We start from the raw sequence: 13,123 nt of genomic DNA on the forward strand, positions 1-13,123 counted from the left end.
TTTAGTTTGACAGAGCATTGGTACATGTTACCAGAGGTTAGACCAAACTTGTTAGACCTCCCTAAAAGTCCTGAAATATAAATGTATCTATATATATATACTTACTATAAGGAAAGAATAATTAAATTGTAACATTTGGTAAAAAATGTATTTGTTTGTTTGTTCTTGTTTATTTATTTATAATATATTATTTAAATAATAATAATAATAATCTAATATAAAGTTTTGATTTAATTTTAATTTCTTTTTTTTAATAGAATTTTACATTATTTTATTTATTTTTATTTGATCCCTTGTCTTGCCTTGATGCTTTCCTACATACAGATACAGCTACATTCAAATATTAAACAACTAAAATCAGATAGTTGTTTACATTACATTTAGTCACTTAGCAGACTTACAGATGAGGACAATGGAAGCAATCATAATCAACAAAAGAGTTGTTTGATAATTTGATAAATTTAGTATTTAAAAATTTCCAGTAACAGTTTAAGGTAGCAGGTTTCAGGATTATACTTTAAAAATAAAGGCAACTATATATTTTCATGTAAAGAAAGAATGAAAACCCTGTTAGTTTTATTATTTTTAATTATTATTATATTATTAGTGTTATTAATTTTATTTTTAATTAATTTACATTTTTCATTTCGATGTATTTTACCCATTTTTGTAATTTAATTTTGTTTAATATAATTTAATTTATTTTATACCCGATCCTGGCTTGACGATTTCCTACTTCCAGCTACAGTTATGTTCACTAGCGCTCTCTATTCTGTTTCTATTTTATCTCCTTTCTTCTTTTTATTTATTTGACAAATTACCCTCTAACACGTATTCATTTTCTATTCTACTTGTTTTCTTTTTATTTATTATAAAAAGTTACTCTCTAACATTAGTGTTTTCTATTCTTTTTCTATTGTTTTGAATTGTTTTCTTTTAATAAAATTGACCCTCTAGCACTAGCATTCTCTATTCTTTTTCTATTCTATCTATTTTTCTTTTTATTTATTGTATATGCATTTCTTTGTGTACTACTGTGTTAGGCTAACCCAGACTTGTCACAGCACTTACATATTATTGCTCTTTTGTTGGAAAGTGTCTCCAAATGACTTAATGTAAATTCAAATATGAAACAACTACAAAACCAGATAGTTGTTTGTTACTTGAAAACTTTTGTATGTACTCCATACATTTCACACCTCTGCTGAGAACACTACTTGACTAGACCGACAGATGAGGAGAGCAGACCTTATCTGTGAAAACCACTGAAGAGCAACTACAGGCAGCTGTCAACATTTTTATCTCAAGTGTGACTCGCGAGTGATCGAACGCCTCTCGCCTTAACGGATCACCTCACCCACACCCATAAGTGGAATGAAGAGATGATACAACCCTTCTGTCAACCCTTTCCTTTTATCACTCACTGTCTCATCTACCTCTTTTCTCCTCAGTGGTGAGAAGGTATCCTGTGTTTCTCGGACGACCCCATCGCTCAACTCTCAGACAGGAGCCCTTACACATTCAGAGGATCCTGCAGGTCAATCGTACCCTTTACATCGGAGCCAGGTAGGGTGTGAAATAATGCTGATTAGCATGTGCGTACTCTGTAATTAGCGATATATCTGCATCTGTAATTACCTGCGCAGAGACGTGTGTTTAAGTAAATTACGTGACATTCAAAAACAATCTCTTTAAAGATCAAGAGTCTGAATGGCTGCTTCTTGTAGATAGTAATTAAACAGCTTTCAAAGCTATTTAAAGGGATAATTCACCCAAAAATGAGGATTCTGCCATCATTTACTCGATTTTGTGTTGTTTCAAAGCTTGTATGGCTTGCTTTCTTCTGTGGAACATAAAAGATATTTAGAAAAATTTTTAACCCTCTGACTTTTAAAAAAAAAAAAATTGGGTAACAATAATATTTATTTATTTATTTGTTTGTTTGTTTATACATTTAGTAATTTTTAATTTACATTGTAATTTACATTTACATGTAATTTACTTGTATTTAATTTTACCATTTTATTTGAATATACATGATTTTGTCTAATTTTATCCCTGATCTTGACTTGATGGTTTTCTACTTCTAGATACAACTACATTTAAATACTAATCATAAAAAACAAACAGATTTTATAGTTTTATTTGTAATATCAAGTTGTTATGAAGAGAGTTTAGATAATTTGATGTATTTTAAGTTTAAAAATTAAAAATTTCAAATATTTTAACATATTAAGGTAACATTTAAAAAAATGTATGTGTATATATATATATATATATATATATATATATATATATATATATATAGATAGATAGATAGATTAGTAGATAAAGTAAATTAAATAAAAGTAGATTAGAATTAAAAATGTAAATTAAAAATAATAAATGTATAAATTAATAGATAAATAAATATTACCAAAATTGACATTATAACAATTAACACACATTAAACAGTGAAAGATGGAAAAATTGACAATTTTCATTTTTGGGTGAACTGTTCTCTAAAGAAACTTACTGGATCTCTCATTGAGGTGATACCGGGTTATAAGTGTAAAATCTGGACACCTGTAGGCTTTTTAGGATTTTGGGGGTCACAGGGTCAATGATGTTTTTGCTTTCTTTCATTTTTTATGCCTACCTCACAGGAGCCGGGGTTAGCAATAGATAAACAAAAATAAAACATCATTAGGTTTGGCGCTTTACAAAAATAAGCCATTTTTTGTGAATTTATGCAACATACTTCCCAAAAATGGCTGGCATGTCCACTGGGAGATTTCAAACATATGGTTATAGTTACTGAAAGTTGTCCAGGGGGGAGGCATCGTACTCTAATAAAGGCCCTCATACTGTGTCAGGAAATGACCTGCCCGCTCGAGCATGTCAAAAAATTAAACCTCAAAAATAAATATATCACAAAGTGCCATATGACTTAGGATGGCCAGACTGGGCTCTCTCATAAAAAAGGGCAGAAGTCTTTGGCTTAAAGAAGCTCAGCTCAGAGCCAGGCGACTGTTTTATGTACGCTTTCCAACATGGTGCCACTGTGGCCGACATAATTTGATGAAATTTAAGCCCCGCTGTGTACAGTCAGCAAACTGTATGTACATATCAGTGTCTGAAGTAAATGGAGGTGTTTGCCGTAGCCAACAGAAAATGACCTCTGTGGAAAAGAAGATTTATTTAGCCAATGACTCAAGAGGGAGCTTTCAATAACAACGGCAATGCCGAGTGAAATAAAAAGGAGGCAATACTGCTTAGGAGCAAGGGGGAGAGAGAGTCAGTGAAGTTTCAAGTCAAGGATATAGACAGCCGGGATTGACTGAATAAAGTCTGCAACGGCGTGCTCAAGTGTGATAAGGGGTGCAGGCGGGCTAAATCCTGTTAGCATTAGCATAACTGCTCAAGACCATGCCCCAAGAAAGCAGCCAGCCTCTCAACCCCTTCACAGTATTACCTTGCCAACACCTGGTCAGGGATGAGAGGACTGAAGTATATTATTAAGCATGCTCAGAAATTTCTGGACTCCCACGCAAGCGACTGCACACTAGCCTAGACTTGTCATGGGAAACAAAATCAGTCCAAGCCATAAATAAATACACCTATAAGACAAATGAGGTGTTTCTTCTGCGATCTGTGTAAATAATTAACGCAACCGAGTAACTAGAGGAGGGCGACTTAGATTGCCAGCGGCGACCTGGTTAAGTCACATTAAATCAAGCCTCAGCCACCTCGTAGTATTTGACCTCGTTGAGAGGTCAAGTCTTTCAATTAGGTTCAGGAGTGAAACTCAACACATTCCACCATCGAACCTGTCACTAACGGTGTGGGACAGGTTCTGGCTGACCTCTGAGGTCATGGAAACACCGCCTGACTGACGTACGGCCTCCAATGGTGCAGAGAAATGAAGGACTCGGCTGTCGTGGGACGCGGGAAGAATGGTTTGAGGCCTCCTGTGGTGCTACAATTGACAAATACACTTTCTCTTTTAGCTGTCTCATTCATAGCTGGTGTTAAATATAGTCAGGTCCCCCATGAGAGATCCTGACTCTCTCAGGTCTCTTTTCTGCTTGTCAGTATGGTCATAAATTTGTAGCACTGAATGAGGGCGTAGTGTTGTACCAAAAACACAGTACGGCATAATACATCCCTCAGCATTCGTGCATGAGCTGATAAAATATACAATGAATACAATGTAAGTCGCTTTGGATAAATGTCTGCCAAATGCATAAATGTAATGTAATGTAATAATACAGTAAAGGTGGCCAAAGGCGCTCCGTCATTCAGACGTTCTACCAATCTAGAGCGAAGAAAGATAAATAGAGTGAGATGAAATCAAATAGGGAACATTAGAAAGTTACAATCCATTGCTATGTGGCAATGCCATGTGATTGCTGAAATGTACTGTATGGTTGCTTATTGGTTCAAGTAAAAAAAATCTGTGCCAGGTTTCTGATGTTTTGGTATGTAGATATGACTTGGGTTTTATATTTTATCTGCCAGTTGGAAATTGCAATTCAAATCGCTTGGAAAGTTTATAAAAAGTTAGAAAAAAGTTTAGTGTTGTAGTAGTGTTGTTGTAGTTTATTGCTAGGGTTGTGCAAAATTCAGAACTGAAGAATCCAATCCAATCTATCCATCCTTCCAATTTAGTCTCTAGATATGACTTGGGTTTTATATTTTATCTGCCAGTTGGAAATTGCAATTCAGGTCTCTTGGAAAGTTTGAAAAAAAAAGAAAAAAAAAAGCTTGGTGGATGTGTTGTCTTTTATTGTTAAGGTTGTGCAAAATTCAGAATTGATGAGTCCATCCATCCCAATCACATTCATCCATCCATCTGTTCCATCCGTCCATCCATTCATCATCCATCCATCCATCCATTCATCATCCATCCATCCTTTCATCCATCCATCCTTTCATCCATTCCATCCATTCCGTCCATCTGTTCCTCCGTTCATCTATTCCATCTATTCCGTCCATCCGTTCATCTGTTCATCCATTCCATCCATCCATCCATCCAAATCCCATCTATCCATCCATTCATCCATCCAAATCTCATCCATCCATCCATCCATCCAAATCCCATCCATTTATCCATCCAAATCTCATCCATCCATCCATCCATCCAAAACCCATCCATCCATTAATCCATCCCAATCCCATCCATTCATCCATCTTCAATCCATCCATCCATCAATCCATCCCAATCCTGTCCGTCCATCCAATCCAAGCCATCTAAATCCCATCCATCTATCTTCAGTCCATCCATTCATCCATCCATCCATCCATCCATCTAAATCCCATCCATCCATCCATCCATCCATCCATCTATCCTTCCATCCAAATCTCATCCATCCAAAACCCATCCATCCATTAATCCATCCTAATCCCATCCATCTTCAATCCATCATCCATCATCCATCAATCCATCCCAATCCCCTCCGTCTATCCAATCCAATCCATCTAAATCCCATCCATCCATCTTCAGCCCATCCCAATCCCATACATCATTCAATCCTATCCATCCATCTTCAAACATCCATCCATCTTCAACTCCATCCATCCATCTTTAATCCCATCCATCCGTTCATCCATTCCATCCATCCATCTATCCATCCCAATCCCGTCCGTCCCTCCGTCCCAATTCCATCCGTCCGTCCAATCCAATGATACATTTAAATTCACATAACAATATGTAGATTGTTTTTTCTCCCCAATACATCCAATTCCCATCCCAATCCCATCTATCCAACTTAAATCCCATCCATCATCTATCCATTCATCTTCAAACACCCATCAGTCTTCTCCATTCGTCTGTCCCATCCGTCTGTCCATCTGTTCATCCGTTCCATCCATCCATCCGATCCCATCCATCCATAATCAATCCATCCATCTATTCCAATCCCTTCCATCCGTCCATCCCTCCCTCCATCCCTCCATCCCTCCATCCCGTCTGCCCATGCAATCCAATCCATCCCAATCCCGTCCATCTTCAATCCCATCCCAATCCTATCCATCCATCCATCCATCCATCTATTCATCTGTCTGTCCATCCCAATCTGTCCGCCTGTCCCTCCCTCCCTTCTATCTCTTTTCTTGTTATATATTAATATTTTGTTCTACTTAAGAATTCAAATTCTACTTCATTGGATTTGAATTGCAGTTCTGTATCCTGTTTGTTTCAGGAACTGAACTGGGACTTAAAATAAATTTTCGGTTAAAATCAGAAGGGAGCACAACCTTTTGGTTTATGCGCATATCATCTTACTGAATAAAAATATCTACCTCAAGCAAGTATATACTGTTTTTATGTACATTTGGAAATTTTATTTACATCTTGGTTTTTCCATCCTGCATTTTTAAGTGATACATTTAAATTCACATAACAATATGTAGATGGTTATTTCTCCCCATAACACACTGTGCAAGATGAGTTACATGGTGAAATTCTGAAAGAAGATGATAACTGGAGTATGTATACAAGATAAAGAAAGAGGCAAAAAACAGAAAAGATACAAATGGAGGTACTGATAAAGACTGTAAAAAAAAGTTTTTATTGGCGTCTGTCTGTTTTATTCTTGCCAATGTTCTGCATGTCTTATCCAAACCGTCTATGTTGTTTGGAACCCTTACTAACTATAACTATAAAGCCTGTTTTTCTATTCATGTAAATGTGAGAGTTCGTCTGAACTCCGAACAGACCTCTTGCTTTGCTTTACTGCATGGGTTATTGTATCTGCTTAAAGTTTGTGCTCTCTAAATAAGGCAAGTACTGTGTAAGTGTATGATAATTTTAACCAGGGCACTTAGGGGCCGCCCTGCTCAGAGAGGGAATGGCCAAGGGGGATTCACTTTAACAAACCACACTGAGAGGAATTAAATAATTCATAGTCAGTCTCTTTAGACTCTCTTCAAAACACACAAACACACACGTACACACACACAGTCTACATTTTTGTTGATATGTCCACAAAGCAGTGATGCAGATGGAAGGCTGTGAAAGATAAGATCAATACTACTGCAATAACATGGGCTGGTTTGTAAGCTTGGCAAATTCACAGATTACAACATTTCAGACAGAAAAGAGAGGGAGAGAGACACACACACACACACTTGAAATTTTCCAGCTCTCTCATCGGGCCGAGCGGCAGCTCTTAGACCTTGATCAATATTCAGGCATAAACCACGGTACTCTATAACACCAGACGCATCATGATTAAAAGAGATCAGATTCATCGAGACTTTAATAGACACCGCAAGGTTATAGAAAGATTATTAAAGTGGCTGCAGGAAGTGCTGTAGCACTGGATGCTGTGCTCAAGATGAGGAGCTGCATGCAACATGCATGCGGTGTGGGGGTGGGTTATGAATTATGGAGGGGAAATCAGGCATATCATAATGCAAAGAATCGTGATTATGTAGGACGAGCTGTGGTGAATCGTTTAACTCAGTGTTTGCACTGAGACGGTGGATCAGGGTGAATTCATGTAGGAACAAGAATGTAATATTAATTTGCTAAGCATCTGATGAATACATATTGTACTTTGGTATGTGAGGCTGAAGACTTTGACTTTTTAAAAGGCTTACAAAGACTTGTTTTAAGCATACACCTAATTAACTTTTTTAAAATGTATTTTTTCATGTTTTACATGTAAAGCCAATGATGTTTAGACGATTAAGACATTTCTGATCAAGATAATTATTTTGCAATGTTTTATTACTGTGCTGTTGGTGGTTGACAGTCTCTCGTTCTGTCTCTCTCTTTGTGCTTATGTGTCAGAGATGACCTTTTCCGAGTGGAGCTGGACAACGTGGTGGGAGAAGAGATGTTTTACAGCAAAGTGAGAACAGAAAACACACACACACACACACTTTATGCTGGAAATGAACAGTCTCTCATTACTAAAGTTCCCTTTGTTACAGAAGAGGACATGGGAATCCAACAAAAATGACATCAGAATCTGTAGAATGAAGGGAAAACATGAGGTAAGTGAATTTTGTCACTAACTTACACGCATATTTACATTCTTTAACTTAATTTAGAAAAATAAATTAGATTTTTTTTTATTTTTAGTTTTACATTTCCAATATTTAGGCATTTCTTAAAGGGATAGTTCACCCAAAAATGAAAATTCTGTCATTAATTTCTCACCCTTATGTCGTTCCAAACCCTTAAAACCTTCATGTTCATCTTCCGAACACAAATTAAGATATTTTTGATGAGATCCAACAGCTTTTTGGCCATGCATAGACAGTAACAGTACTTCTGTGAATGCTCGTCGAACGCTGACACAGGAGAGAAGAAAAGTAAAGTTGTTATTTTAGTTTTTTTCTTTGCGCACAAAAGGTATTCTCGTAGCTTTATAACATTATCGTTGAACCATTGATGTCACATGGACTATTTTAACAATGTCTTTACTGCTGTTCTGGGCCTTGAACTTGGTAGCCCCGTTGTTGTCTATGCAGGGTCAGAAAGCTCTTGAATTTCAGCAAAAATATCTCCTAATTTGTGTTACGAAGATGAACGAAGGTTCTACAGGTATGGAACGACATGATGGTGAGGAATTAATGACAGAATTTTCATTTTTGGGTGAACTAATTCTTTTAATATGCTTCGTGAGCTGTTTTCATAGAGGGGGCATCGGCTGGCCCATACAAACACACACTCATATCAACAGCACACTGTTAAATGTTTTTATTTATTCACTTTTATATGTGTATGTCACATTATTTGTGCCCCTGCTCGTACTTTAAGGTGGCATCACAAGACCTGCCTGTGGCAAATTTTCAGGAAATCTGTTTTTTTCTGTGCTGTTCGGCCTTGCAAAATAGAGAGGGGTGTCAAAAGCTGCCAGCAGTCCCCACAGCTGCCCACGCATGACCACCGTAGATATCTTTCTTTTACACACCCTTTCTGCTTCATCTTCTGGAATGCTGGGTATTTTGTCTGACTTCAATGAGAGTGTAAGGGAGTTTTTATTGAAAGGTGTCTGTGTGGGAAGAGTGAAGGATGACTTAATCCCCTCCAGGCGAGAAACGAGTGAAAAAGAGAGAAAGCGACTTATTTAACACTGAAAGTGACACCTGACATTGAATCTGGCTAAAAGAGCGAAAGACAAAAGCACAGCAGAGAGCAAGTGAGATGAGAAACACAAAGAAACGGAGAGAGAAAGCAAGCTGCTGTCCCACCTGTCTGCCCTAGGGATGGACGAAAAGATAGAGAGAAAGAACCATATAAATGGGAGGAGTAAAGGGGTCAGTGAAAGAGAGAGGGAAGATGTTAAAGGTACAGTTCACCCAAAACAGAATATTGTGTCGTCATTTACTCACCCATATGATACCTGTATGATTTACTTTCTTCAACTGTGATTGAATCATTTAATCATTGAGTCCAGTTTGCAAATGATTGCATGCAGAGTATAGATTCTGAATCTCAGTTCTGATTTTTATTTTTTTTGGTTTGGCTTTTCACAAATCCAACATTAGATTCAAGTGTGAACTGATCAGCACACTTCTGTCTGTGTAAAATTTTGACAAATGTCAATCTAGAATGACATAAGTAGCATGAATTCTTATATAACTTTAGACTGAGGTTGCATTGCAAAGCATCACGTCTGTATCTGATTTCAGAATCAGAAACAAAAACATCAGTTTCAGTGTGGTTTGTGCTGTTATCACTTATTAAATAATGGATTTGGCCCATTTATCGTGCTATCTGAACAGCCTTAGTGAACCATTCTGAATCTGGATTCTCAGTTTAAGTTGCTTCTATATATTCTAATGTAAATGAGGCACTGAATTCTGAATATAACTAGATAGAATGTATACACGAGTGAACTTATAGTACTTTGAACCTGAATGTGAATTCTGAATCTACAAAGCACTTCAAATCTTAATAGTAAATCTAAAAGAATTGTTCTAAATCTAGATTCTGAATCTTTGGTTCATTTGGTTCATTTGGTCTGGACCAAAAAGGAAAATGATACAGTCCTGGTCCGCTTAGCATTCACACTAGCATTTTTGACAGCGAACCTAAAGATGCTGAACCCAAAGGCGTAGTGATACGTTCAAAACCTGATTGGTCCGGTTGAATAACGTATATTATCAGAATCAGAAACAAAGAGTTCTGTTACAGTGTGGTTTGTGCTGTTCGCACTTATTTAAAAATGGATTTGGGCCATTTTTCATGCTGTCTAAATTAAGCTTTAGTGAACTATTCAGAATCTGGATTCTCAGTTTAAGCTGCTTCTGTATATTCTAATGTAAATGAGCCACTGAATATAACTATAGATAGACTGTATATAAGAGTGATCTTATAGTACTTTGAACCCGAATATGGATTCTGAATCTAAAATGCACTCAGAATGTGAAGAGTAAATCTAAAAGAATTGCTCTAGATCTAGATTCTGAATCTAAGGGTGTGTTCACACTTGTAGTTTGGTTCGTTTAGTTCATTTGAATTAAAATCATGTATATGATTTTCATTTCACCACCTGCAAACTCACAAAGAGCTCATAAAATGCACTTTACCTCCTTGTTGCTCCACGTTTGCCCTCTGCTCATTTTGTTTTGGATACAGCGCTTGTTCCCTTCATGAAATCATATTGCATAGCTTCACATCTTGCCTTTTCTTTCCTGTTTTTGGTAAGTTTAGAAGTATTTTGTCCTTTTTGCGTTCATATTTCATTTCATTTGGAGGCAGACCAAAACCCATCTTTTTAGCGGTCTCGGTTCACTTGTTTGGTGCACTCCAGGGTTCGGATGGCAGCATTCACACTTACTCAAGTGAACCACACTAACAGAGCAATCGCACCAGAGTTTGTTTTAATCGAGCCAAACACGACAAGTGTGAACACACCCTAAGTGAATCACTCAAGCACTTACATCTTGCATTACCTGTTTGTAGGTTTAACACTCATTTTGCAAACAAATCAGGCTGATTGGTGTATGCATCTTTCAGACAGATTTATAAAATGGATCAGCTGGTACATTGAAAAGAAGTGTCACAAAACAACAGTTTGTTCTCTGATTTGTTTCTGAAGTGATTCAATGATCTGATCACAGCTGTTCTTCAAATAATAGCTCACTGGGGGAAAGTTAACAGTGAATAACATAAATCACAAAAATTGAAACTTACCTCATGACTAAGTCACCCTCAAGCCATTCTAGGTGTATATGACTTTCTTCTTTCAGATGAATACAACTGATGTTATATTAAAAAATGTTCTGGCTCTTCCAAGCTTTGTAATGGCAATGAATGGCTGTTGAGATTCAATAGTCCAATAAAGTGCATCCATCCATCCATCCATCCATCCATCCATCCATCCATCCGTCAAAAAACACGCTCCACACAGCTCTGGGCTGTTAATAAAGGCTTATGTATTACTTTATAAACCGTAATCTCTAGCTTTCACTAACTGCAAATCATGACATAATTGTAATTTTTACAGTGGGCTTCTCCTTTAAAGGGCTATAGAATAACGGAGAGATTAAGGGCAAGAGAAAGAGGGACTGTTGGGAGGGAAAGGAGAGAGAGACAGAATTACCCTCTTAGAGTTAATAAGTCTGCAAACATGAGAGGTCATGCAGAGATGAACGAGAGACGAGACAAGCTCTTAAACAGAGCCCAAGATCTCACACTGAGTGGACACGGATACACACACATACACACGTCTGCACAAACACGTGCTTTACACCCATACACATCGTCCGCTAGTCCTCATGTGTGAGTCCTTGCATTTGTCACTGTGATACATTTGCCACTAGGGTAATTGGTTTTGGTAATTAAATGTTTCTGCACGGCTGATCTAAGAGGCCACGCGGCTGTAATTGGGAGGGAAATTCAATCTCCACATCTCTGCCCCTTTCATCTGGATCTGCAGGAGGCCATTTTGAATCTCCAATGAATGCAGATGCGGTCTCGTCTCTCACTGCAAGTGTCAAAAGCAACTAGGTTCATGTACACACACATACGCACACACACAGGGACTGTGGAGCTGGTTTAATGCAAAGCAACTGGGGTGCAGCCAGCGCATACAGAAAAGAAATTCTGTGCCAATTCTAGACACATTATGATTGACAGCACTTAAACAGATTGTTTTACCGATAATGTGCTGATGCAGCTCACTGCTTCTCTCCAATAACACACACCTGCATGAATGTACTTAATATTTAAGTAGCAAAGAACCTACAAAGTGAAACACTTATCCACATTTTTCTTCAATACGGTTTTAAACCTATGGGTGAGACTTCTGGTTTATTATCCGCTATAGGGAAATAATAAGAAAAATAACAATACACCCCTGGCTCTTAATGCATTGTGCTTCCTTTTGAAGCATCAGTAAGCGTTTGAACCTTCTGTAATAGTTGCATATGAGTCCCTCAGTTGTTCTCAATGTGAAAAGATGGATCTCAACATCATGCAGACATTGTTGGAAAGGGTTCAAATACACAAAAATGATGAAAACTGAAGAATGTGTGGGACCTGAAGTTTTTTTCTGAAGAACAGCAGACAGTTAAACTGTTCAGGACAAACAAGGGCTTCATGAACAACTATCACTAAACAAAAAAACAGCTGTGATCATTCAGGTAACAACACAGTATGAAAAATTACGTGTATGTAAACTTTTGAACAGGGTTATTTTTATAACTATTATTTTCCTGAAAAATCTTATTCAGGTCAGTACTAAATAAAAAATAACATGCATTTTGTATGATCCCTCTTATTTTGGTAAAATAATTCACATTTTGCAGATTCTACAGGGTGTATGTAAACTCTTGACCTCAACTGTATGTGCCATTATGTGTTACCGCTTTGGAAATAAATTAACATTTTCAAAATCCGAAGTACAAAAATGAAGCGAGCAAGCATCCATTGGTCATAACCTGGTAAATAGCTACCAATCTGATGAGGCACACTGTAAAAAACAATTTGTTAAGTCAACTTAAAATAATTTGTAACCTGGCTGCCTTAAAATTTTAAGTTCAGTCAACTCAAAAAAAGTTTATTCAACTTGAAAAGTTAAATTATACTAAGTGACAACTTAGATATCTGAGTTGAATCAACTTCAAATTTTAAGGCAGCTAGGTTACTTACCCATCTGTTAAGTTTAGCAAACACAAATAT

At 37.0% G+C, this 13,123-nt stretch overlaps 1 protein-coding gene across 7 annotated transcripts in view; it reads left to right on the forward strand.

Moving 5' to 3' along the window:
- The window catches only part of sema6bb (sema domain, transmembrane domain (TM), and cytoplasmic domain, (semaphorin) 6Bb), a 159,060-nt gene that overhangs the window by 86,446 nt on the left and 59,491 nt on the right, over positions 1–13,123 (forward strand). For all 7 annotated transcript variants that reach the window (XM_051117239.1, XM_051117242.1, XM_051117243.1 and 4 more), the window contains 3 exons: positions 1,452–1,566; positions 7,778–7,838; positions 7,921–7,983. In XM_051117239.1, coding sequence (XP_050973196.1) covers positions 1,452–1,566; positions 7,778–7,838; positions 7,921–7,983 — 239 coding nt within the window. The remainder of the gene's footprint in view (positions 1–1,451; positions 1,567–7,777; positions 7,839–7,920; positions 7,984–13,123) is intronic.

Source organism: Labeo rohita, chromosome 8 (assembly GCF_022985175.1).
Source record: "Labeo rohita strain BAU-BD-2019 chromosome 8, IGBB_LRoh.1.0, whole genome shotgun sequence".
In the NCBI taxonomy this organism is placed as follows: Eukaryota; Metazoa; Chordata; class Actinopteri; order Cypriniformes; family Cyprinidae; genus Labeo; species Labeo rohita.